This window comes from Gymnoscopelus braueri (genome assembly GCF_963280865.1).
Source record: "Gymnoscopelus braueri genome assembly, chromosome: 21".
Taxonomy (NCBI): domain Eukaryota; kingdom Metazoa; phylum Chordata; class Actinopteri; order Myctophiformes; family Myctophidae; genus Gymnoscopelus; species Gymnoscopelus braueri.
The window spans coordinates 38,796,768-38,824,466 of NC_137623.1; the positions used below are offsets into that span (position 1 = coordinate 38,796,768).

Here is a 27,699-nt window from a genome sequence, read left to right on the forward strand (position 1 = left end):
TTATTATAAGCGACTTTGGGCTTGTTTTTCTGTAAAGTTGCTTCTGGGCTTGTTTCTAGTGTAGTTTGCTTATTTGGACTTGTTCCCTAAATGTTGTTTAAACCAGTAGTTCTCGAACATTTTCATGTCAAGGACCCCCACATTAATATGTATTTGTGCCAGCCAGGGTTTAAGATACAAGATTTATGTTGTTAAAATGTTTCAAAAATATTCCACATTTTCCACATTCTCTTCAAGATTCTAGAAAAGAGCAGATCTACAAGATCATACATTACTCGTAGATGTGCTATTTTCAAATAGCCGTTGCCCAGTCGCTTCTTTTGGGCTTGTTCTCCTAGACCTGGTTGCTTATTTCTCACACAAGATCTGGCAACACTGAACCAAATGCATGCTGGGAGTCTGAATACGCGACGCGCGAGATTTGTTGTTGTTTCTGAGATATTAAGCGACCTCTGGACTGGATATTGCTATTATTCATGTAAGTTCATATTTAATTCAACATTTAATAAAGTGTAATGCACACATAACTAACACACACATGACCATGAGCAATGAAGTGGCTTCAGCAGCTTTATTTTAGCTCAGAACTCTTTCTAACGCTATGGACCAGAACTTGATTGATTACTGTATTATTTAACAGTTTGTTTAAAAAAAAGCACAGAACAGTTTCATACAAAAAGATGGTAAAAGGATTAATACCCAAGAAAGCACTACTATGGCTTGTTTCCATTGGGGTCCTATAGGGCTGCCACGATTACACATTTAAATTGAATCAAATAATTGCGATTAACGATTTAATTGTGTGTTTGGCACTGAACACTGGAACATATCTGAAGCCTTTTAGGCTTCGTAATCAAAATTGCACAGGCCAGATATGACAAATAACTGAAATATACAAAAAAAAAGAAGACATATTTAATAATTTTATACATGTAAAAGAAGCAGAAATATTGACGCGTTGTAAGCTTGTAGATCTGCTATTTCAGCTTTTTTTAATATTTGAAAATGTGTCAACATGGAAACGATTATGCAAAACTAATTGCAATTATCTCAAATATTTGCAAATAGACTATTATGTAAGGCCTACCTGTATTCAATTCATCGAAACATGACAGACAAATCTACAATACCATGCAAAAACATAAACGAGATATACTTTTAGGTACAGTGACTGCTGCAAAAGGTACGCATGAAGCTAAACGTGAACTTGTTAATATAGTTGAGAAATTATTTATTGTTGTGGCACAGTAATGTGCAAGGTGAGCTGTAATATGCAAGTTGTTTGTTTTATTTTAACTTCTTTCTTATTATAATTTTTGTATCTTACTCTTAGCTGTACCTGTCCTGTGTTTCATGCTTATTGCAGTTGCTGCTACAACACCTGCATTTCTCCCGCAGTGATCAATAAAGATCTATAATGAAATATGCTTATATTTTCCTCTACACACAGCAGGGTGTATTGCCAAATGTAAGTGCAGAAGGTTGAATCCTGGCAGTGTGTGAAGATGAGCAGTCCTGCTGTGCCGAGCAGCAGCAGTTCTGCATCAAGTGGAACCGTCAAAGCAAGTTGTGACCTCTTTGAAGATTTATGGGCGCAGCTCAAAGAATGCCACAAAAATGCACTTCAAGGTAGGAACAGTCTGATGCCGTACATCAGTGTTTCTCAAAGTGGGGTCCGGGGACGAGCATCACAATAATTGTAACCATATTGTATCCTTTGGCTATCCAAAAATAGCAGAGAAGCTCATGAGCTTGTAGATCTGCTATTTTTGAAAACACATTTGTGCAAATCTTTGTATATATATTTTTTTAAGTGAACATTTTCAACTAAAATCTTTGCTTCTGGAGGTCCCTGGCACAATTACTTTTCAGATGGGGGGGGGCTAAATACATATAAATGTGGGGGTTCTTGGCATGAAACAGTTTGAGAACTACTGCTATACATATTACATAGACTCGAAACTATAGCCACTTTTATACTGAGATCCTGCAATAAGGGTGTAAAGAAGAGCTCTCTCTCTCTCTCTCTCTCTGTCTCTCTGTCTCTCTCTCTCCCAATGAAAATTCTGTGTGTCTTCAATAAAGTGGGTCTGACTGTAACCTTGTGACACGGTTTTCTCTCACAAATAGAAAATGCATTTCAATAGCACTGCCCTTTGAGCGTTTTTGTTAATTGAGGTGTTATGGCTCTATACAACGTTTTGATGGGAGTTGTCCACTAGTTCTCTCACCCACCCATCCTTCCCGTAATATCCCGTCATAGTGACGACCATTTATATTGGGAAATGAGAGACTTTTTCTCTCTCTCTCTGAATGTGTGGTTGAGAGGCTGAGAGCAGATATGATATGAAAATTGTGCAATGCTACTTAGGGCTGTACCCAAACGTTCGAAGGTTCGGACCTTCGTTCGCTATGTCGGCATTCGAATCTTAATTAATGAGTTCGAACCTCTGCTTTTATATTTTTATATATATATATAAATAAAAAAAATCTTAAAATATATATCAGAATGTGATATATATCAGAATATCACAGTACTATGTTGTGTTTACAATAATTTGAAAGTCACGAAAGTCACGCACGCAGGCACGCACAGTAGAGATGCGCGGATGGCCTCTCACGTCACCCGAATCCGCATGTACAAATTAATTATCCGCCCATTATCCAACCGCAATAATTATATTATCCAATTTAAATATCCGCACCAACCGTTTTTCCCGTATGTCAAAATATTATTCTTTTCTGGTATTCCCCGTTAGTTTTATTATTAGTTGTGCGATGCGGTCACAAAATGCATTGATTTAGCCTATGGAATGTCGGTGCGTCTTTTTCCTTTTTTTTTAAACCGGTGCTGCGCTCTGCTGCGCTGAACATACAGACTCTGTGCGGCATCCAACATACAGGCATCCAACATACATGCGGCATCCAACATACATGCGGCATCCAACATACAGAGCGCACTGCTCTGCTGCCAGCGGTACCGGTTTAAAGAAAATAAAAAAGACGCACCGACATTCCATAGGCTAAATCAATGCATTTTGTGATCGCATCGCACAGAGGCTGCTCTACACACTCACACAGACACAAGCACGCAGAGATTTAGCTATTTTATGGATAGATATATTAGATGTCATTCATTTATTTACCGCAATATTTCACCCACGGTTTATCCGATATTAATTAATAATTATATTTTATTGACCCAAATCCACCCAAACCGCGGTTAACTGCGGCAACCGCGGCTAAAACTAGTGTTCTTGGCACACAACATGAAGAGAGTATAGCAGAGGTGAGGGCCGACTTGGTCGGCAAGACTTTTTTTTTTGGTTCGTCACGAGACGAGAGAGTGACAAGAGTGAGACATTTTATTTTAAAAGTCGTTGTTTGTTAACTGTTTCAAGCTGCCACGCCCTGCCATACTTATGTTTTATAGTTGTTGTTTAATGTAACTAACAGCACTGTGCAGAATATTGTCTGTCGTATTGTTAGATATTGGCCAAAAAGAGAGCGAGTTGTCTGGAGAGAAAAAGAAAGACACTGTGACAATTAATGCGCCTGTTTTATTTTTCTGTTACATGAATGAAGGCTTTCAAGGGAGGCTATTGATCTGCATTGCTTGTACTGTCTGTCTGGTAACGAACGACTTCAGCAATAAATCCTAAACTTTAGGAAATATCTTGTCTTGTTTGATCCTTAAATCCTTTCATTATGGGCATTATGAAACAAGTTTCTTTTAAACCAATAGACTATGCAATGTCGGCTCTATAATGAATTGCAGCTTGGTTAAAGGCATGTTCGTTTAATTAATTAAATAAACACGATCGTTCGAACGAACGTTCTTCGATGGTTCAAAAGTCGAACCATCGTTGTATTCATTAATTAATAAATAAAACGATGGTTCAACTTTCGAACCATCGTTTTGTTAATTAATTGATTAAAAACGATGGTTCGACGTTCGAACCACCGTTTCATTAATTAAATAATTAAATACGATGGTTCGAACGTCCGTTCGAAATTCCTCGCCGAAGTTCGAATCCTAAAAACAGGGTTTGGGTACAGCCCTAATGCTACTGTATGTAGGGTATGTGTTTACTTTTGTGCTGTATTTTGTACTGAACAACGGTGCACTTTTCTGTTATTTTCAGAATTGGAGGCAAAAGTTAGCAAGCTGAAAAAGGAGCGTTGTCTGTAAGTATATCGTGCTGCTCTACATTTTAATTGGCAACGTTACAACTTTGGTTTGATCATGCCTTCATAAATGTCACATCGCACACGTGATGAGCTGAGAATGGCCAAGGTGTGTTGTTGCATTAATTCTGTTGAGTGTAGAGAGTCTCGCCATTGCTTCAAGGCATTCGCCACCAGGAAGACTTGTAAAGTGAGTGCATTTCTGTGAGCTGGGATTACTGCAAATGGAGACCTGCGCCTTATAAACAATCAAGTGCTAGCATTAAAGTGACCCTATGCATTACATTGTTTTCTAACTTGAAAAATGGGTTTAGTGTTAGCAGTGTTAAATAGGGCTTAAGTGGTACTGGTTAATCAGACTAATTGATTTAGCCATTTATATATTGATTATGGTAGATTTTTTTCATATGTCAATTTTTCTTAAAAAACAAAACTTGCTTCTCGATTATTTGTTTAATTGAAAATCAATAGAATTTTTGCCAAGAGAAGATAATCCATAGTTGCTGTCCTAGAATTGATTGTAGACATTCTGCTTCCTACAGTGATGCTCAGAGGCTGGAAGAGTTCAACAGCCGTAACCAGCAGCTGAAGGAGAGTCAGAAAGGCCTGCAGTACACTATCGATAAGCTGAAGGAACGGTAAGGACTGGCCATGTCCAATGTCTGCCGTGTTAGGTGGTCAGATGGGTGAGCCTGAGCCGCATCTGTTTTCCGGGGGGTCCCCATCAAAAGTAGTTAATACAGCATCACAATCATCATAACCACGCTTTATCCATTTATACGTTGGCTAATCAAAAATAGCAGAGCTTGTACATCTGCTATTTTGGAACATTTTTGAAAAACTGTGGATTTTTTTTTACACAAATCTTCTCTTCTGGGGGTCCCTGGCACAAACCATTTTTTTTATGTGGGCTCCTCAATTTCAATTTGGGGGTCCTTGGCAAGAAAGAGTTTGAGAACCACTGGTCTATGTTCTATCTGCAGGTTGCTGCTGATAGAGGCGTGTGCTCGCTGTGCTCCATTGGAGGAGCAGGTGAGACAGCAGCAGACGGAGCTGGAGAAGGCTCAGCAGCAGAACGTGCGCCTCATCGCCGAGCTCAGTGAGCATTTTCCTCTTTATACACTCTGCTCACATACAGCAGCAACTACCACGGGTGTCACAATTACAACATTTACAGTTGACGTCGACGATTAATTGTCATTGAAATAATTGCGATTAACAATTTAAATTGCGTATAGAACATTGGAATATATGAATACAAATATAATTTCTGAAAATGTTTCAACATGGAAACGATTATGACGATTATGCAAAGATCATTGCTTTTATCTCAAATAATTGCGATTAGATGATTTTTTACTAATTGTGACAGGCCTAGCAGCAACTAACCACAGCTATTCATGTTTTGAAAGGGAGCCCCTCTCTATGAAGCATTTGTCTTTCACATGATGAAAGCTTTCCATGTTCTCTCCTCCTATATCAAGGAAGGTTCTCTTCTTTGAGAACTATCAAGCAATCATTACCAGTTTTCATGTGATCAACAAATGATTACTCAAAGTCTGTTTTGCACTGTCTATAGTAGAGGATGGGAACAGCTCTAATCAATGAAGTACTCTTTATGTAACCACCTGCTTTACTAATACTCAAAAAGTGTGAATAGAATTTGCATTTACCCTCTACATTTCTGAAGCTCGCAGTTACAGTGGAATCCATGGGGAGGCACTGTTGTTGCCACCATACCAAGATGGTATGGTGGCATGCTGAAGCGCTAGAAAAACGGCGTCTACTGTATTACATTCTAAACTTGAACGCGGGAAACCTTTTTCGTAAATTAACACCCTACTTGATCATACTACAGCAGCGTCGCACAAAAGCATTAAAAGTAGCAGATCCACAAGCTCGAAACTCAGCGCGTTTTTTTTGTGGTGTCCGTCTAAACAAACAAAGTAAAGTAACAGTTTTTAACATGAGGTTTCCACCCGACAGAGACGATATGTTGATTGTGTTCATTCACTTTTATTATTGTAATAATATTCGAATATCTGCCAATTTTTAAGACCAATATTCAAATATAATTTCTGAGGAAAGTTGACAGCCCTATTGAGTACTTCACTACAAATTGGTTGAAAATGCCCACCTCTAGTCCAGGGGTTCCCACTTGGGGTCGCGGGAGACCGACGGTGGGGTCACAATTTTTTTATTTTAAATTCAACAGAATGGATGAAATACAACCTAAAATGATTACAAAAAGTACGTTTTACCATTTTAATACATTTCAAATGCGCACCGAATGTGCAAGTTTATGTGCATAAATTACCTCCAGGTTTAGGTGGGGTCGCGAGTCAATGGCCGCCTTATTTTGGGGTCGCGGGCTGAAAAGTTTGGGAACCCATGCTCTAGTCTATAGTGTCATTGTACCAAAGTCAAAAACACTAATGTATTGTAATATTCATATTGTAACTTTGTGTTGTTTGTCGGACAGAGAATGAAAAAGACAGCCTTCAGGATGAAAACAGAAAACTAAGCAAAGAGCTGGAAAAACTGAAGAGGTGAGTTCCTGTCCTCATTTCTCTCTCATGACAGCGTTGGTGTCTAAACACAGTGGTTTTCAACCCTTTTCATATCAAGGTGCATTATTTATTCGGCATTTGAGCCACGGACCACCATTTGATGAGATTTAGCCTCTCAGACCCCAAACTTTGAATATTTTGTTATCGTTGGATACGATTTTGTCCACAATTCCATGCTGTGTTGATGTGGTAACACAGGAGGGATAACAGGCACACGTTGATCAGAATAACAATTATTTAATTTAGTAATGCAGATGTTTAACAATAATTTAACTCTTGTGAGCTTAAAATGAAACCAAATGGACCCGTAAGCGTCCATTTGGTTTCATTTTACACTCTCAAGAGTTAAAGATCAATAAGCGTTTGGTTACCGACTCCATCATTTAGCTGGGGACCACCTGAAACCCCCTCAAGGACCACCGGTTGAAAACCACTGGTCTAAAACATGGTACACTAGTACTAGTGCACCTTCCATTGATGAACACATAAATGATCACTTCTATGCATCTGTCTTGTAAGTGCTGTTATAATTGTGTCAGAGTTTGCAGACTTTGCTCAAACATGGCTACTGCCAAAGGTTATTATAATGACAATCTGTCATCAGCATTGAAAAGTAACGGCTAGATTGCCATGAAATCTGCTATGTATTTATGTTCAGAACTTCAGGTTCCAAAGGAAGAAACCTATTGATTTGGATGACCCTATGGCCTTTACTTTGCACTGTACTGAGTGTATTCTTGAGTGTATTCTTCTAGTACATTTAATGCTAACACAGCCGAACTACAGGTGTCACCTCACCCCTGGCAAACTGAAAAGCATTATACAGTGAATACAGGACTAATTGAATACTGGACAAAGTGCAAATAAATGGTAGTCAAGAAAGTTGATTTAGCTTTATTTGTTAAAATGTTCACTATTTGAAATCCCTATTTAAAATACATTTCATTTGGAATTTCACTAAAGAACACAAATCTTAATGGCTGAATTTGTCTTATCCAAAGCGTCTTAAAGAAGTGAAGGAGAGCAATTCACCACTGTGCCATTCTACTGATCTGTCAACAGCACTGTCTAGAAATTAAGTCGACTGTGGATGGCTCCGTTTTGGAGCAAGGTATTCATGGATTAAAGTTCTCGACTGATTTCAGTCATTTGGATTCCATAGAAACCAACATGTCTTCTATGGAAGCATGTACTATAACATGCTTCCATTCCATTTTTTATAAGCTCACAACGCATCTGCCGTCTGCGACACATTGTGAGCTTATAGGCCATTTTTAGTTATTTTAATATTAAGAGTATTTGAAGTGGTCAAACAAGCAATAGAATATGTGTTCAGAACCATTTTCCATTAAACCCTATTGGTCTTGGATATTTTGAAAAGCAAAGGTTAAAGCCTCAATCTTCAATTTCTTCACCTGGTTCGCAGCAGGAACAGTATTACCAAAACATCATAACTTCACATACAGTATTGTGCTAATAGTTTAGAAAACACAGTGCTAGTGTGGGGGCTCCTTTCACACCGTTTCACAAATCACAGATTAGGACTTTGCCTGACAAAATGTTCAGTCATGAGATTTTATTTAGCTTTAATCCTTGGGTATTTGATGGAGGAGTTATTTCCAGATTAAAGTGTGATGGTGCTTGTCGTCATTGACAGCTCAGAGGCCCAGGACACTCCGCCCTCGGAGCAGGAAGACGGAATGATCCCCGACTCGCCGCTTCACGCCAGCGCCATGCCCGTGGTCAACAAACTGAAGAGACGCAAAACAGACAGCCAGACCAAACACGTCCGCTACAAAGAGAAACCCCTACCGCCATTGCACACCTCCCTGTTCAGTGGTCAGTCTCACGTATATAGATGCAAGCCTATTGCATAATTTATACTACTGTTGCACTATGGTGTCGCTTGTCTACAAGAGCTGATTTCAACTACTTTTCAACCGAACCACATCCACATTTTCGGTATTGGCAACAATGTTCAAAAATAGCAGATGTACAAGCTTTCAATGCATCGTGTTGTGAGTTGTATATCGGCTATTTTAGTGTAAAATAAGCCAGCCAATGCGACACGTTGTGTACTTGTAGATCACATATTTTCGCCAAATGATCGGCCAAAATAGGGACGCTAGGGTTCACTATCAATGCGTCACGATGGTACCTGTTGTTAGCTTAAAGATAAGTTCTTGTCAGCAAGTGACACCGTCATGCGATGGAAGATAAGTTGAGCTTATGACTGACCCGACTATGGAACCTGTTTAAAGGATTTTCTGTGTATGTGTGTGTGTGTGTGTGTGTGTGTGTATGTGTGCTTCTCTGTGGTAGAGTTGAACAAGGAGAGTCTGGATGGTGGAGAAATGCTCGTAGCCAACACATGTCAGATGGATACATCACAGACCTCACGTATGTTTGGCTTCATCTTCAAAACTCATACATTTTCACATGAATAAATCTGTCTGTCTAGATAAGCAGCAATGATGTAGTTCTTTTGATAATTCTGTGAGGTGTTTAACCACTTAAGCCCTATATAGTTATTCTTACATCGAATAGCGAAAGTAGCCTATCTCTACAGCAGGTCTGTTTCATTTCAGAAGACCCCGGTCTGGATGATGTAGTAGCAGAAACGTGTCGCCTGGACGTTCCTAAGTTACAGGTGAGCAACTTTCTCACATCCTGCTTGGACAATGAGTCATGTGTCATGTGCACTGTGCACACATGAGATCTTTTCGTCTTTGACAAATCTGAGTCCGCACACTGGATCCTCCAGCCCCCCCCCCTCCCCTTTCAAGATTTTTCAAAAATGTTGGGAAAAAAATAGCAGATGTACAAGCTCGCAGCGCGGCACAAAGTGACGTGCTGTAAGCTTGTAGATCTGCTATTTTTGAGAACCACTGTTCTAAACAATGTTCTAAATCCTAAGAGTTTTCTGAAAAACGTATGTTGCTATACATAACTAAAATCTAAAATGGTTTTAATGGGTTAAAATGTTCTAGTAACAAGCACTCAGAAAGGAAGGGTGTCTTACCTGGTATTGCGACACTTTAACTGATTCACTGCCAATCACGTAGATCTACGCGAACCTATTTAAAGCCGCCACGTGTCAATCGCGTAGATCTACGTGAACTAATTTTTTTTTTCTTTTTCTTTTTAATATATTCTTTTTTCCAATTTGACCCAAAGACCAAGGAGATATGATTTTTCGAAGATCTAGACTCCTATCCACTTCCTTGTTAACTTAAAACTTAAAAATTCTGTATCTTACCCATTGTAACTTCAAACTCCATTTTTAACATATTAGATTCATCAAAAACACCCGTCCTTGGTTCTGGTGACACACCCTGCCCTCCTAATACGCGAGGGGGCCGTGTTTTTTCGATTACTTTTTTCATTTATTTTAAAGATTTTTTTTGGAAAATGAAAAAAATTAAATACAATAAAAATAAAATAAATGAAAAAAGTAATCAAAAAACCACGTCCCCCTCACGTATTAGGAGGGCAGGGTGAGTCAGCAGAACCAAGGACGGGTGTTTTTGATGAATCTAACGGGTTAAAATGGAGTTTGAAGTTATAATGGGTTTGTATAGGAAGGGGGCGTGTCTAATAAAATGATTATCAAATATCTAAATACTGAATCAAGCAACTTAAAAACGGTCCGGGGGGCTCACAAAAGCCTGAGTAGACGATAAAATGACCCAAAGTTTTTTTGAAAGTGAAATATCCCTTTAATAGACTCAGGCCACGTTGATGCAGTTTTGGCTTCAGTGTGTTACAAACAGAGCATTGTGTTTTTCAGATCAAAGAGGAACGAGGCCCCTCAGCTCCTCCTAAGAAGGTTCCTTCAAGGTAGGAATGAATGAACTGGAATACATTGCATTGGTTACTAACAACGTGCCACTGTGTAACACTGCATTGGTTAATATAGTGTCACAGTATAAACACTGTGACACGTAAGGTTTTTCAAGAAATTTAGAAGACATTTGTAGAATATATTCAAAGATTTGCACACATTTTCATGTTTTTTCAGCTATGAGCTTGTATATCTGCTATTTTTGAATAGCCAAAGAAATCTAAAATGACAGAGTTGCGTCCCCGGATTGAATGAGTTAACTTCTACTAGGAACTCCCTTAATGTCTACAGTGGCCTTGGGTATACCCTGTGTGTTTAGCTCAGATGCTCTTAAAGGGCATGTATGTAAGTCTTGTAAGATGTTGCTATTTGCTGTCATAACATTAACAACCCTGCCAGGGCTGTCACAGTTCTAATGCTGTTGCCGTTTTTCCTAGACACAGTACTGTAGGTCTTCCAGAGTGCTTAAGTGCCCGTCCATCCAATCTAATAAAGCCCTTAAACCACCCAACAGAAAATCGTCTCTGTCGGATGGAAACCTCATATGTCCAAAACTATTACTTTTCAGCATTCAAATTCAAAAGTAGCAGATCTACAAAAAGCGCTGCGTTTTGAGCTGCAGATCTGCTACTTTTGATGCTTTTGTGTGACGCTGTAGTATGATCAAATAGGGCGTTAATTTACGGAAAAACACAAAAAGTTAAAATATGGAGATATGAGGTTTCTGCCTGACAGCGACGATATACATGCGTTATGAGATGAAGTGTTTATAATTCCTGACACATTCCCATCATTCTTCCACAGATCTTCGTTCAGGTCACATCGCGGTCCCGGCTTCTCCATCCTGGACACTACAGGAGCGTCCCCGTCCCTCCTCCCCATCGCCAGGCCTGCGCTTCACAAAGCCAAACGCAAGAAGGAGGACGTTGTCCAGGAGGTCGAGGAGAAGAAGAAGATTAAGGAGGAAGAGGAGGAAGTTTCCCTGCAGGCCGCAGAAGAGGAGCGAGTCCCTACAGTCTACAATAAACAGCCAACCGTCCACAAGGTGAGGGTGTGCGCTCACAAGAACTAACATAAATGTGGTATGTTCTGAGATTCTGAAATTGAGATTCCGATTGACTCAATATATTGATTGCTGTCGGGTAGAATCAGAATCAGAATCAGTTTTATTGTCACATCACAGGTTTACAAGGTAAAAAAGTGGGTGAAATTCGTTTTTGTACATCGTTCCCATCGCAACGTTAGTTTCCATAGAAAGAAGAGGGGGGGGGGGAGAAGAAGAGGGGGTGGGGGGCAAGTGGGAAGGAGATCAAAACAAGAGAGCAACAGAAGGCCAGACAAGTTATCTACATATTTACAAAGTACCTGAGATAATAAAAAACTAAAAAAAAACTAAGGTGCCTGAGCATAGCAGCAATGTATGTATACTGTGCATGTTATACTTATACTGTGCATGATATACATATGGACGTTAAGGTGCTTAGAGGAAAAGAGCACAATAAAAAGACCAAAAAAAAGTCAGTGCGTTATACATGGGATTAAGGTGCAAAAGGTCAGTGCGTGTCCACCTAGGGTGGACTGACCCTAGTATAATCCGCAAGTAGCTCCATGAGGGAGTGCAACAAAAAGTCATTTGTTCCTGGTGTAGTCCACAGGTGTGTCCGAGGGGGAGCTAAGTCCAAGTCATTGTCCCTGGTATAATCCACAGGTGTGTTCAGGAAGAGCCAGAAAAGTCTGCACCGCCTGTTGTCAGGCTGCTGAACAAGGCCTATGCCTCATTCAGGCTTATGCCCCATTCAGCATTCTGACAGCAGCCGGATTAAAACTGCACCAGTACCTGGTGGTGGAACTCTTGATACTGCGGTAGAGCCCCTTGCCCGGTCGCGGTCGTTGTAGGGGTTTGAACAGTCTGTGACTTGGGTGGTGCTTGTCCTTGATGATGCGCTTGGCTTTGACCACGCACCGCTTTTTGTACAGTTCCTGGAGCGCTGGGAGCTCGATTCCCATTATCCGCTCTGCCGATCGCACTACTCGCTGTAGGCTGATCTTTTCTCGGGCAGTGCAGTTCCCGTACCAGGCCGTGACACAGCCTGTTAGGATGCCTTCAACAGAACTGTTGTAATACAGCCTGAGGATGCGATGTCCTACTCCGAGCTTCTTCAGGCGGCGGAGCCAGTACAGTCGCTGCTGAGCCTTTTTCCTCACGTGTGTGGTGTGCGTCTCCCATTTGAGGTCCTCCTCGATGTGTACTCCGAGGAACTTGAACTCGCTGACCCTTTCCACTGCAGCACCGTCGATGAGGATGGGCGCATGGTCTCTCCGCGGCCTCCTGAAGTCCACGATCAGTTCTTTGGTCTTGTCGACGTTAAGAGAGAGGTTGTTCTCCCGGCACCAGAGTGCCAGTGAGTTGATCTCCTCTCTATAGTCAGACTCGTCGTTGTTGACGATTCGGCCTATCACTGTCGTGTCGTCCGCGTACTTTATGATGGTGTTGGAGACATGTGTGGCTATGCAGTCATACGTGTACAGGGAGTAGAGGAGAGGGTGTCGGTTGGACAAGAAGTCCTGTATCCAGTCGCACATGCTTGGGTGCAGCCCTAGGTCTCTGAGCTTTTTGTCAAGTATTGCTGGGACAATGGTGTTGAATGCTGAGCTGTAGTCCACGAACAGAAACCTCCCATCTCTATATTCTAACTTTTTTTTGTGTTTTTTCCCCCCGTAAAATAACGCCCCTACTTCATCATATTACAGTGTCACACAAAAGCATCAAAAGTAGCAGATCTTATGCATTTGAATCCCGAAAAGTATCAGTTTTGGACATATGAGGTTTCCACCTGACGAAAACTATATCTAGCCTGGAATTCAGACTGATTGCTACATTCAGCGCTTTTTTCTTCTTCTCACTTCGCAGTCTGGTAAGCCTCGTCCTATCTCTGTGCACAAGTGGGAGAAAACGGCCTGTGGCTTCTGATTGGTCATTTATTTACATTTACAACAGCAAAAACAAATGGAGGAGGGTGCATTTGTGACCAATTTGACCTTGAGTGTGACCATGAACTTTAATAATATATATCTTAATTTTTTAAAAGCACAATGTTACAAACTGCACAACTGAATAAAAATACAACTGAAGAATTAAAATAAACCTTTTCATTCCAAAAGTTAATAATCTCTTCAGGAGAGTTTTTTTTTAACCTTTACCTTGATTGGGACCTTGACCTTTGACCTTTTCAACCTACCGCCTACCTCAGCCTACCGTTATTCCCTGTGAGCTTCTTCCAAATTGGGCCATTCATTCTTCTTGAGTTATTTTGCTGTCGGACAGACACACAGACCAACCAAACCAACCAACCGTGTACACACAGAAACGACCCCCACATCGCATTGTGGCCAAGGCACTAACCCTAACCCTAGCAGGCTTTTAACCCATTAAAACTGGGAAAGCATCTGTCATTATCTGTGTCACGATAAAAAAAAAGAATTGCCAATATACAAGCTCATAGCACGTCACTTCTTGTAGATCTGATATTTTTAAACAAAATTGAAAGTTTGTGCAAATCTTTCAATAAATATATTTTTTAAAGTGAACATTTTTAACTCAAATCTTTGCTTCTGGGGGTCCCTGGAGCAAAATCTGTGTTAGGATTTAGAAGACATTGTTAGAATCGGCCCCAGGTCTTAATGGGTTATAACATGCTTTCTGTCTATGTATCATCTGTTAGGTGCTGTCAGTGCAAAACGGAGCTCCCGCCCAAAAGCCAGAGGTTTCCTTTCTGCGTCCTGCTAACAAGACAAAGAGGAAAAGTAACTGGGTGGTACATGAAGATGAAGGAAGTACACAGAGCGTCCTGCTAGATCTGAACGCTCTCCTCACCCTTGCTGATGACGGTGAGTTTATCCAACGTAGAGCCTGACCCATGTCAGATTATTGGGTCTGATCAAAAGTGATCAACAAACTATACTATAAAAACTGGTCAAACATTGGCCAAATTTGTGGGCTTGTAGATCTGCTATTTTCACAATATTTATCTGTGGAACCGAGTCAAACAACTCCTACAATTCCAAGTGCTTGTCAGGGTGCGGGGTCCCCAGTTCAAATATGATTATTTTGGGGGGTCACGGCCTAAAAAGGGTTAGGATCCACTGTCTTAGAGCACCGATTACCGATGTTTTGGAGAAAAAAAAAAGTGGTCTAATCGATTTGAACAGTTTAGAACGGATTAAAGTTTCTATTTGAGAAGATTGAGCTTATAAGCAAACAAATAAATGAAAACACAAATAACCACTTAAGCCCTATTAAAACAAAATAGAAAATAGCCGATCTACAAGCTCGTAAATCTGCTATTTTTTAAAAATGTTTTCACCTATAATGATTGGTACACATCGGCTGCACAATGGACCCTTCGCTAAACCCCACCCCAAAAGCGATTGTCCAATGCCAGCTTAGCAACCGTTGTTAGCCTGGCACAGGTCTGGCAAGCTTTCGTCACCTGCCATAGCTGCCTGTCAATGTTATTTCGCCCGCACACACACACACACACACACACACACAATAATTTGCAACATAATAGCAAGAACAGGAATCATACCACGATAACGCAATGGTGATGAACCAGCAACAGATTCCACGTACCCAAAACCGTTGGATGGTTATTTTCCCAAGCTGAAATCTGCAATGCTTTTTATTGAACAATACGGATGATACGGGTACTTTTGAGAGCCCGTACATAAATGTAACATCCATGGCCATGGGATAAGCACTTTATGTTTGAAATATGAACGTTTCTGTAGATGTACGGGCTATAAATGGAGAAAGTGCAAACACCAGGTTGAAATTCATCCATGACGGTCGAGACAGACGACCGTCGTGTATCCATGGCTATTACGCCCTCTAACATTTCCCGTGTTTTTAGTTTATTGAAATAATGTCATGCACATTTGTCCAGTGCATAGCCTACTGCAGGCCTTGTTGACTAGATTTAGAAGAAATTTTGAAGCTATTGCTGCTGAAATGATCGATTATTTTAAAGGGGAAAAGCCGTCATTTAACATGCAAGTCAATGGGTGAGAAGCAGAGATTGCCAGGCGCTGCCAGGCCTGGGTGTGACTAACTTCGCACCACCAGTCACAGAGTGGAGTGGGTGGGGCTTAGCGAAGGGTCCATTGCAGATACAGATTATAAAAGTCAAATCATTGTTTGGGCTCTAATCCAAGGGACGCTAGGTTGAAAGTGGTTAAAATGTATTAATGACATCTTAGATTTCTTACAACCAGTTGGATTGCAGTTGGATTGAGCGCCGCTAACCTTTTCTTTCCCAGCAGAAAGGAAGGCTGAGGTGGATCAGACGTGGAGCATTGACCCTGATGCAGCCCTCTCCCAGTACCACACTGGCAGCCCCAACACCCCGAAGGTAGGGCTGCCACCATCATGAAAGTTTGACGATTAATTGACAGAAATAATTGCGATTAATTATTTAATTGTTTTTGGAATAGAACATTGAAACATTGTACACTTAAATAAAAATTTCATTTTTGTTTAGCTTTTAGGCTCTGTAGACAAAAAATGGACATTTAATCATTTTATAATAAATAAATAAAATAGCCGAATTACAAGCTTTACAACGGGTCACATCGCAATGCGTTGTAAGCTTGTAGATCTCCTATTTCCGCTATTTTTTGGAAAATTATAGAATGAATATTTTTCAACATGGAAATTATTATGATGATTATGCAAAATAATTCTGATTAGGAGATTGTACTAATTGTGATATCCCTACCTGGAGGTATCTTCACACACCCTGTTTTAAAACCTTTTTTTTAAAACATGCAGTCACAGGTTTATGTAAAGCAATCTGTGTCATTTAGGTAACTTGGTTTCAATAAATGCTCTGTAAATAAAGTGTATTATTATAATGATGAAGTGTTTATGCTGACAGGAGGAGGGGCCACACTACCAAGCAGAGACCGTGGATCCTGACTGCACTTTCATAAGTCACAGTATGCTCCAAGGCCGGGGAACACATACACAACACCGAGGAGACGTCTCTGGTAACTGCTTTAATGCATCTTATCCCACCCACACTAAAACTGAGCACGAAAACCGAACGGAATGATAGACCTGAACACAAGAACCAAACATTTAGAACTGATCACTAGAACCATACACTGACTAGAACACTGATCACTAGAACTGATGACTGTCAGTGGTCGACAGAGCTGCACGACCTTGTGCACTCTCTGAGATATAGGAAAACAAACTATGCCTAACCTTCTCCTCTGCTTTGAAGGACATCACCAGAAGGCCAATGACAGCCTGGATGAAATGTTTGACACTACAGCCTGTGGAGAGTACAAGTCTTACAACAGCCTCACACATATAGACCACGGCGAGCACTGTACTGATGAAGAGGAGGAGGAGGAGGAGGAGGAGGTGGACGATGGTAGGGCCTTCTGCTTGAGATGAGCGACGCTTGTTGGCGTTGTGTCTGGGTATGATTTTCTGTGGTAGAGTTCAGTTCTTAAGGAAAGATTTATTTGTTTTTGTTTAGTCCAAAAAGAACACTGCGTTGCTGAAAACCCTGGAGATGAGGCTAAGGAAAACAAAGCCGGGTGAGTATTGTTGTTCTGCAACTTAGCAATGATTCAACTGGCAATTTCTTTTTTAAACCTCATGAACCCTAGCGTCCCTATTCCGGGGGAAAACATTCTGCGAAAACTAGCAGATCTACAAGTTTATGGGGATTTTTTTTTTAAATAAAAAGACATTTAAAAGAAATGTCCAAGATCACAATCTTGTACATCAATGCGATGTGCACGTCGTGAGCTTGTAGATCGGCTATTGTCACTACTTTTGAAATAGGGTTTAAGTGGTTAATTAATAATTTATCTTGAAAAAGTAAAGGTAACTTTGTAACCTTTCTCTCTCTGCGTCAGACACCCAACATATGCACACATGGCAGTGGTTCGCAAGAAAGACGAGAGACGAAAACTGAAGGGCAGCACATGCAAGGAATGTAACATAGTGAGTTGGTTTGTTTGTTGCCTTCAAGTACACACAGCACAATCCTGACTTTTAGTTTAGAGATTAAAGCTGCAATCCGGAACCTTATTTAGTGACTAAAACGCTATAATGAACAATCTGTAATATGGTAGAGTATGTCAATACAATATAACTAGTACAACTGCAGTGACTAGAGGTGGTCTTGTACTCTTCCATTGAGACATTTACACCCTGGTGTCAGGTAGGAACACTAGTGGTTGATAAGCAGTACTGCCTATATCTCCCCGGTGGGCATGCGGACGTTCCGTCTCCCAAGCAGGGAAACCTGGGTTCGAATCTCGGCTAGGACATAAAGGTTATGGATTGCATCTTTAAATTTGAGTTAACCGCTTTCAACCTGATGAAGTATGTAGGACTTATGTGGTTAAATCAACATTTTACTGTGTGCAATGACTTGTCCGTATTGCTTCTGTGAACGTAATTATGAGGTACTGCCTTCCTGCAGTATTATGCCCATCTGCCAGAAGAGGAAAGAAAGGAGAAGTTGTCGCACTGTTCGAGGCACCGTTTCCGCTATATTCCTCCCAGCACTCCTGAGAACTTCTGGGAGGTCGGATTCCCATCAACTCAAACCTGTGTTGAAAGAGGTAACTTGCATAATGTTACAACAAAGTACTTTTTTTGTGACAAGGCACTGTACTATTTGGGTTTGACTTAGGCCTGTCATTTTGGTTATTGATTACAGGCAGTCAGAAGTGCTGACTTGGCCACTTTAAACCTGGTGGGCATGATAAAGGCAAAGATTTTTTACCAAAGTAAAATAAAGTGCATTATTACCATCAGTTGTTATATTATACCATAGCCCTTGTCGGTCAGTTTAAATTCTGTCATAGTATATTTCATAATGTAAGCATAATCAATGATTATAATACACGGCTTGGCCTTCTGTCAATCTACTCATGCTTATTGTGTCATCCAGGAAGACACTGAAAGTGATTTGGAGATACATTTTACACTCTTTTACACTGCATACTATATTGTAATGATATATTTATGTTTAATTATGTTTTGAAAATCTTTTAGGTTACATCAAGGAAGACGACAATCCAGAGCCGCGTATGCGGAGAAGACAGCCTTTCAATGCGTTATTTTCTCCAAAACGTAAGGAGCAGGAGTCTGTGTTAATATTTAACCAATAATTAGGTGATTTTTTTTTAAGTGCACATTGCTAAAATAAAAGCTTGAAACTGTCTACTGTTAGCCAGATTCTGTTGAGTGCTTGTACCTGTGAACAATGATTTACCTCTGAAGTTGAATGTTTATACTCAGGAGCATACAGTATAAAATCTTACAGTGAACATTTTGACAGTGTTGACCAGTGTTTCCCAAAGATAGATTTAAGATAGGCAGTGGTTCTCAACCGCAAGGGTATTATTGCAAGTGGGCCTCCAAAGTTGGAAAAACACATTTTAATGATAATCTAACAAGTTAGTTCCATTGAGCCAAGGTTCAACACGATTGATTGATCATAAACAATGCACGCGGCCCACCCATCTGACCACTTAAAACAGCAGCCGTTGCGGTTTATTTGGGCCGCAAAGGCTTTCATGATTTTCAAGTGGGCCGTGATTCAGAAACGGTTGAGACCCACTGCCCTTGGGGACATGGGTCAAGTGGTGGTTTAAGTTAAAAGGCCCCCCTTCTGTAAACGAATGGACTTTAATGTTATGCAAATACCCAAATCCTTCAACCTTCTCAGGGGCAACTGTCATTTATTAACAAATGTAGATATTTATTTTACATTTTGTAAATCCATGTTTTTATTGTATTGTTTTTTTTTTTGACTGGGAAACTAATAAACCATAATAATCACATTCCAATTATGTAAAGAAATATGCAATTTATTGTAAGATATTATCAAAACAGACAAGAGTTAAGACATAAGGAGAATGTCACGATAGTGCAAATAGTGGTCAGACGTGGCGAAGGTCCGTCACGTGCGGGCTTCTCTCTCAGAGTATAGCAGGATGACCTCCCCCAGGTGACTGAACAGCACACTGCAACACATCACATCCACATTGTCAACAACAAGCATTCTGCTTCTAAATCTCTCACGACGTATTCAGAATCTGTCTGCATCACTGCCCTAACCCATTAGGACCTGAGGCCGATTCTACGAATGCCTTCTAAATCAGTGGTTCTCAAACTTTTTCGTGCCAAGGACCCCCCCAAAATGATATGTATTTGTCCGCAGACCCACCCCATCTGAAAGTGTTTAGTGCCAGTGACCCCCAGAAGAGAAGATCTGTCACTTTCAAAGAATTGTCACATTTTCAAAAATAGCAGATGTCCAAGCTCACAGCGCAGCACAAAGTGACGTGCTGTGAGCTTGTATATCTGCAATTATTTTAGAACTACTGTACTAAACCACTGTTCTAAATCCTAAGAGTTTTCTGAAAAACGTGTTGCTAGCTATATATATCTATCTATCTATCTAAAATAAAAAATGACAGATGCTTTTTTGGTTTTAATGGGCTAAACATGTACAGTAGTGTTGTTAGTAGGAATAAATGGAATAAACACAGAAGCATCTGGGAGGAAGTGGACTAAGAAATGGGTGGAGACAAACCAAAAAGGAGGTGGTGCCCCCAGTGGCAAAAACAGGAGAAAAAACACTATTAACCGAATGGGTTCCCAGATTGCTCTGTTTCACAACAACTAGAGTCTCAAGATGGGCAATTCTGACAATGCTACAGAGTCTGACTCCGCCTGGCAAAGGTTGTACACAGGAAGCTGTCATCTGCTTGTAATTTCTGTTTGTGAAAAACTAAATATAATTGCTGTCAGACTCTTATCTCCATATTTAAGTACAGTACTTGATTCTCAAGTAGGCTACTGTACAATTTTGAGGTATTTTTTACTTTACTGGAGAATTTCAAATTTTCAATAATTTTACTTTGCTCCACTACATCTCAGAGGCAAATATTGTACCTTTACGCCACTAAAATTATTTTAAAGCCTTAGTTACTTTTTAGATTTGGATTATTATTACAAAACATGCATTAACCACTTAAGCCTTATATATACTTCAGCTATTTGAAAATAGCCCACAACAGATCTGCTATTTTCAAAAGATTTGTATATTGAACTGGTAAAATGGAACATTCTGCATATTTTTATTCACCATTTACTTTTGGTACTTTAAGTATATTTTGATGCCAATACTTTTTTGAAATTTTTAAATACCAGTAAGTAAAACATTTCCAGTACTTTTTCCACCACTGCCAATAAGTGTCTTGAGAGACTTCAACTATAACCAATGTCTTACATACAGTTTGACTGTATCGCCTTCGCCTGCTGACAAGATCAGTTCTCATCACCAAGTGATACCCTCAGGCGATGGAGTCATTAAAATACAGTATCAGAAGACAACCTCAGTCAGAATACAATAGTGCATTTAAAGGTGATGGATAAACATTCCTCACACTGCTCACCAAAGAAGTGATGGAGTGTTGATGTCAATGGTGAATAGTAATGGACAGAGGAACATGGCAGTAACCTGAGGAGAAAGAAAAAAACACTTTCAGTTTCTCATTGGGCAGAATTAAAGTATTTTTCAAGGTACATTTAAAATTTCACAATTGTACTGTAATGATAACATCAAACTAAATCCCCATTCACACTTTTGCGTATTTTTTTTCAGAGAATATTGTGTTCATGACTTTACAGTCATATTTAATTACGGTAGATAATATTCTAATGCTCATGTCTAAGCTTGTCTGTATTAGACATGCACATACATAGAAGTTACTTCCTACGTATTCTTCCATAATATCTACCAGTAGAATGCAATTCAATAAAAACAAATGTATAAAAGGTTTTCATAAATGGCAAATAATAGTCATAGTAAAATAATTACCTTGGACGAAAAAACCCAGGCTCTGCAGTGTTCAAAGGTGAAGCCACTCTTTAGTTTTACAGTCACCAACAGAAGCAAAAAACCCAGCAAGGCACTGTGAGACAAGAAAATTATCTTTTTAGATTCAATAAGAAGCACCTACAGTTTGGGGGTTGAACAAAAGCTATAAGAACAGATTACAAATAACTAAATCTGTATTTTTGTCCATTAACAGCAGTGATTCTCAAACATAAGAGAAGATTTGTCAACATCTGTCAACAGCAACCCGACAGCAATTGTTATTGCACATGATCTGATGTTATTAAGATGAAAGGTGATACCTGGCGCAACAGCCACAGTGAAAGGTGTATGACCAAAGGAAAGGGAATTCTAAGGCACCCAAAATGTCCCCTGTAAAGAAACAAATGGATTTAGGAAGGAACTCAGGCTTTATGGACCCGTAACCAAAATATATTTGTCACAATATATTTAATTGTATTTATTTGTATTTCCCTAATTCTCGTAAACCTCATATGTCCAAAACTGTTACTTTTCAGGATTCAAATCCAAAACTCAAAAGTATCAAAAGTAGCTGATAATATGCAAGCTCGAAAGGCAGTGCAAAGCGATGCGTTTTGAGCTTGTAGTTTTATGTGATGCTGTAGTATGATCAAGTAGGGCATTCATTTATGAAAAAAAACACAAAAAGTTGGAATATGGAGATAAGAGTTTTATGCCGGACAGCAACGATATGTAACAAAACAATTTGACACAGGCCTAATAACTCTTACCTGTGGGGTGAGCCGCAATGGCCAGCAGCAACACACTACGTCAAAGACAGGTAAACAAGTAAGTAGCAAGGCAACATACAGTACAGGTGTGGTGTTTTCAGCACAGGTTTGCAGACAGCATGACATTCATACAGAGAGTTATACCGGAATAGCTGTGACTGTCACACTGTGTGCTGCTGTGGTTCCATGGTATTATTACTTTGAATACTGTCGCTGTGGGGCAGAAACCTCTTATCCAAACTTTTTGTGGGTTTTTGTAAATGAATGGCCTACTTGATTATACTACGTCTTCACACAAAAGCATCAAAAGTAGCAGATCTGCAAGCTCGAAACGTGGCGCGTTTTGAGTTTGTGCTACTTTTGCCGTTTTTGAATTTGAATCCTGAAAAGTAATAGTTTTGGACATATGAGGTTTCCACCCGACAGAGACGATAGGAAGGTTCAGATGAATATTTATCTTCATGATGGATGCATTCTTACCTGGACAAATAGTTAATGTACTGCTGCTCAAGGTCACTGCAAAGCAAGTGTGAAAGACTGAGTCAGGTCATGTAAATCTTCTATCACGTTAGTCTATGTATCAGACACTATAATACTGAATATATACCGTATTGTGCATTTCTAATACTGTATGTGTGTGTTTTTCCTATGCAGGTAGCACTTGTTGTTGCAGGTAAACGCACCCCAATAATCCAGTAATGGTTGTAGCTGTTTTTTACCACAACCACCAAATATGGCTTACCTCAAATGGCTGGACTTGAAATAAACCTGGAACACTCTATACGCACCTGAAAATAAATGTATATTATTGCATTGTATGGAACATAGATATGAGGTGCACTGGTAGCTGACTGGATAGTTCATCGACCACAGATGGTTCAATTACAATCTGGCACAAGACCTGTCATACAAGTTGATCCTCCTTCTGCTTAGCTTCCTGTCTCTCTATACTCTTCTAAATAAAGGAGTGCCTACATCGGAAAATGAAGGTCTCCCCATTCATTCGAAAGACAATAGCAGTCACCAGAACAAGGGACGTGTTTTCAATTTATATTAAGCCTCTGACTTCATTGCCAAGTGTGAGTGAACTTACCCTCACAGGATAGATGACCCACAGCCCACATGTATCCACTCAAGTCAAACTGCAAGGTACATAAGCATAGTTAAATAATGTGTTGAAGCATTACAGGGGCCAAGAAGGTAATACAAAATGTACATAGAATACATACATAGAGCAAGCTTTGGGATATAAGGATCTGGGTATCAGACCCTGTGTATATACATTCCCTACCATAAGGTTATAATATGCCCAGCGGTAGTGATACAAACATGATAAAGATAATTCACCTGAGGGTCACACAGGGGAAGGGAGACGGCAGATATCAGCAGGAGACAGACACTACAAGAGGAAGAAAACAAAAGAAAAGTTCTGATTTGAATATGTCTTATCTGTTTTAATCATGTACAACCTTTTTTGTATTCATAATTAGCACATGTAACTGTTCATTCATTATTGTACAGTACAACTGCTAGTGCAACAAACACAAACCACTGGATTAATTTAGAGCCCATAGAAATCCTTCCTTACACCTATAGATTTTTACTCCACTCTGTACAAATTTACAGTATGATAGTTGTATTCATAACAATGTATTCTTTAAAAGGGGGAAAAACATCACATACCTAAAAGTCTTCAGCCACGGCAGCTTCTGTTGATGACAAGAAATATCAAAGCATCAAATCAAAACATTACACTGCAAATAATACAACAATATATAAAGTTATTCTCAACTACATGGCTGCTGGCCATTTCTATTCGAGGTCTTAGACAGAGGGCAAATGCCTGATGTGATGCATCTTAAATTTTAATTATAAACAGATGTACAGTAGGAGCATGGTTTGAATTTATTTACCTCTCTATCTTTGAGTTTCAGAATCAGGAAACTGACCACATGGGAGGCATTTTGAAGGGTGAAGAAAAAAGGAATGCTCTGGAACACAGTAAAAGTCATCAAACATTTTGACACCATCTTCATAAGGTATTAAAGAAAAATGGTCATACAGTACATATCAATTATATTTTTTTCAAGCTGGGGGAGTAGGAAGAGAAAGATTCAGTGCATCAAGAAAACTAAAGTTTTTGAGGCCTCTGAGACTGAATTTAATACTTAAACTTAGTATTGAACTGACACATAGGGACACCAGTGTTTGTTCAAATAGTTCATTTATACACGTACGCCGGTATTAACCACTTAAACCGGTTGACCGGAGTCCCTCAGGGCTCTATACTAGTGTGTATTTTCTGTTTTATGTCACTGTGGGGAAAGCGGATGCGTTGTGAGCTTGTAGATCGGCTTTATCATTGTATGAGGGTGTCAGGCTTAAGTGGATAATGCTAGTCGACAACAGTACATGTAATTTATAGGCAGGCTGCCATATGTTCTAGCCTGGTAAACCCCTCCCTCGGGTTTACCAGGTTACATATGTTCAGTGGAGGCAGCGAATATTACATTACATTACTGTACATTACATACCAGAGATGATAGTGATCTTGAGCCTGCATATATGTTTCCCACAAACAAGAGAGACCCTGGAAGCCAGGGGAGAGCTGCCGACCTTTAACACAAGGATGAAACGCATCAAGTAAGATCCATTACAACTCCAGTACTCCCGTATAACCACAAACAAAGATCTTCTTCAGATACAGTTACCTCCCTTCTACAAGACAGACAAGACAAGACCGTGAAAAACCACATTCTTTAAATAATTGAAGACAATGTAATTCCAGTATCCTTTACATTACCTGGTAATGCGACTCATTTCCACCCATCCCAGCTTGCCACAGAGAACAAGCAGAAGAGCCCCAATACATGTTTGCCATCTAAACATAAAACATTGATTCGTTTTAGTACTGGTGGTGACAGATGACATGATGATGATGATGTGGTTTCACCATATCATCTATGTTTTTGTTTTGTTTTTAGCTCTATGTCTTTCCAGTCGTACATACAAACGTTGTAGACTAATTTGCACTTTGAACACTTGGTTATATTAAAGCTGCCATCCTTGATTTTTATGTCCTACCTGAGCTACAGAATTTCCACTGCTCAACAAATACAATTATATTATACATAGATATAATTTGCTTTTGAGCTTCATGCAATACCTCTGGTCAACCGGTAGGTGTCCTACCAGACCACATTATACATTTCACAATAGAAAATCAGGGAGACCAACAACCATACTGATTGGCTAAAATCTAAAAAAAAGTTATGGATCGCAGCCTTAAACATTTTGTGCCATTTTTGACATGATAAATATGGTAGGCTAATATATGTAGGCTATATTATCTGGAAATAAATAGTGAAAGCAATGCGACTCACCCCTGAAATAAAGTAGGGTAGGTGAACTTCAACACAGAAAGGACAAACTGGAAAACAGAAACCAGATTCATAAAACCAACTTTTAGAAACAACTGGTCTTTACAACATAGAGAACAAGGCTTTACTTGTCTGGACTTGGCTGTCACTGGTGCTGTAAAATATAGTTCAGTAGTGTAAAGTACATGTACTCAAGTAATGTAAGTACAATTGTGAGGTATTTGTACTTTACTTGAGTATTTCCAATTTACTTTTACTCCACTACATCTCGGAGGCAAATATTGTACTTTTAATCCACTACAATTATTTGAAACCTTATTTCGAAAACTTCTGAAATGGGAAATTCTACATGATGAGTACTTTTACTTTTGATACTTTAAGTATATTTTGATGCCAATACTTATGTACTTTTACCCAAGTAAATATTGAATACAAGACTTTTACTTTAAACAGAGTATTCTGCAATATGAATATTTTAGGCATGATTTGTTAGACAAGCGAAGCCTCTCAATCGCAGTGTTTGTGTGTCTTATCTTGATTTATACCCCCAGGGGGGGTTTGCAGCATCGAAACCACTTTAACCACACAAAGGCTATTTGAAAACAGAAGATCTTCAAGCTCACAATGCGGTCGCAATGTGACGCGGTGTGAGCTTGTAGATCTGCTATATTTTCAAAATAAAATCTTGAAAGATTTCTTAAAACACTTTTCAGTTTCAGTTTCAGTTTTATTTATTAGCGCATAAAGAGTTAAAAACAGAAGAAAATAAAAAAATACATAATAACCATGTTGTGGCATGAGAAGTTTAGAAGCCTAGAGGCTTATAGAGAACTTCCCCTATTTTGTAGAATGTAGAATGTAAAAATATTATTTAAAAATAATAACAACCCAAATCTTGTATGGGGGTCAGTCCCTGTCACAACATCTTTTCAGGTGGGGGGTCAAAATATACGTGGCCAAATATATAATAATTCGGGGGTCCTTCCTTGACATGAAAAAGTTTGAGAAAGTCTACTGGTATAAAAAAGGCTTTATATTCTATTTCTTACCTTATTGGTGAAATATGTAGCAATGAAAAGGCAGCTGAACATCAGGCCAGTGAAGTGTCTCTTCCACTGCATGATGGGGATGATGATGATGATGATACCCCATCATCATCATCATGGACATTATGATCTATTTACAAACATGATGATGGACAGATATACATCTTTCTACATGATGGCTTGGCTGTTCACAAAACTTCTCCTTCTCTTCTTTACCTGGTCCCGGCTGACACGTCAAAGGTGACGTCACAGTAGGCGTGTCAAGTGAGCCACCGACACCACTGTTAATTCCGGTCACGCGCTTCAAAATAAATGTATGCTTGACGAGGTTTTTGTTTGTTGTTGGGGGTATCACTTTATGACAGTGTTAATTTTGTCGACTAAGACTAAGACTAAAAGACTAAAAGACTTAAGGTTTTGATATTTAGTCGACTAGACTAGACTAAGACTAAACAATTTTCAGAAGACTAAAATAGGACTAAAACTAAATGGTGTGTTATTCAAAAGACTAAGACTAAATCAAAATTTGCTGTCAAAATTAACACTGCTTTATGAAAGACCTTGTTTTTCATGAATGATGGGCCCACTTACAAGGTCATTTCGATTATGCATGCTCCATGGTATCACAACACCACCAAGGCCTTAAAAATAAGGTTCCAAACATCCCAAAACAAACTAGTAAGGCTACTTCTTGGCCTCAACCACAAAGCCCATCTAACCCCTGCTCACTTTGCTAGGGTTGGCTGGCTCAGGGTTGAGGACGTACACGTACAGCAACTTGCTATGGGCCTGGTCTACAAGATTTGACACAACATTGGGATCCCCCTGTATTTGTCAAAATACTTCCAAAACGTAAATGAAGTCCACGATCACACACACCAGTGTGATCGCACTGTGTGTGATCACGTGGAGCTGGCTCTGGTGATCTCCCACCAGAGGCAGCTCCACGGATCATGTTCAACCCAGATTTGGCTCAACAAAG

At 39.6% G+C, this 27,699-nt stretch overlaps 2 protein-coding genes across 2 annotated transcripts; one reads left to right on the forward strand and one right to left on the reverse strand.

Annotated features, from left to right (window-relative positions):
- Window positions 1-393: 393 nt before the first annotated feature.
- On the forward strand, window positions 394-19,660 carry rbbp8 (retinoblastoma binding protein 8). Its single transcript, XM_080417516.1, has 19 exons — window positions 394-478; window positions 1,454-1,629; window positions 4,146-4,188; window positions 4,731-4,826; window positions 5,172-5,287; window positions 6,671-6,737; window positions 8,416-8,597; window positions 9,081-9,158; window positions 9,350-9,408; window positions 10,549-10,598; window positions 11,407-11,647; window positions 14,325-14,490; window positions 15,925-16,013; window positions 16,539-16,650; window positions 16,890-17,042; window positions 17,151-17,211; window positions 17,536-17,623; window positions 18,108-18,249; window positions 18,686-19,660. Exons 2-19 carry the CDS (start codon window positions 1,506-1,508, stop codon window positions 18,799-18,801), a joined length of 1,983 nt encoding a protein of 660 aa, XP_080273642.1. The 5' UTR covers window positions 394-478; window positions 1,454-1,505; the 3' UTR covers window positions 18,802-19,660.
- tmem241 (transmembrane protein 241) lies at window positions 19,490-26,951 on the reverse strand. Its single transcript, XM_080417947.1, has 15 exons — window positions 26,721-26,951; window positions 25,675-25,721; window positions 25,095-25,172; window positions 24,826-24,907; window positions 24,205-24,282; window positions 23,975-24,000; window positions 23,639-23,690; window positions 23,385-23,433; window positions 23,034-23,079; window positions 22,772-22,807; window positions 22,292-22,326; window positions 21,842-21,911; window positions 21,522-21,615; window positions 21,097-21,161; window positions 19,490-19,659 (listed from the first exon to the last, which is right to left on the reverse strand). The coding sequence occupies exons 1-15, from the start codon at window positions 26,790-26,792 to the stop codon at window positions 19,596-19,598; spliced, it is 894 nt and encodes a 297-aa protein (XP_080274073.1). The 5' UTR covers window positions 26,793-26,951; the 3' UTR covers window positions 19,490-19,595.
- Between the last annotated feature and the right edge of the window lie 748 nt (window positions 26,952-27,699).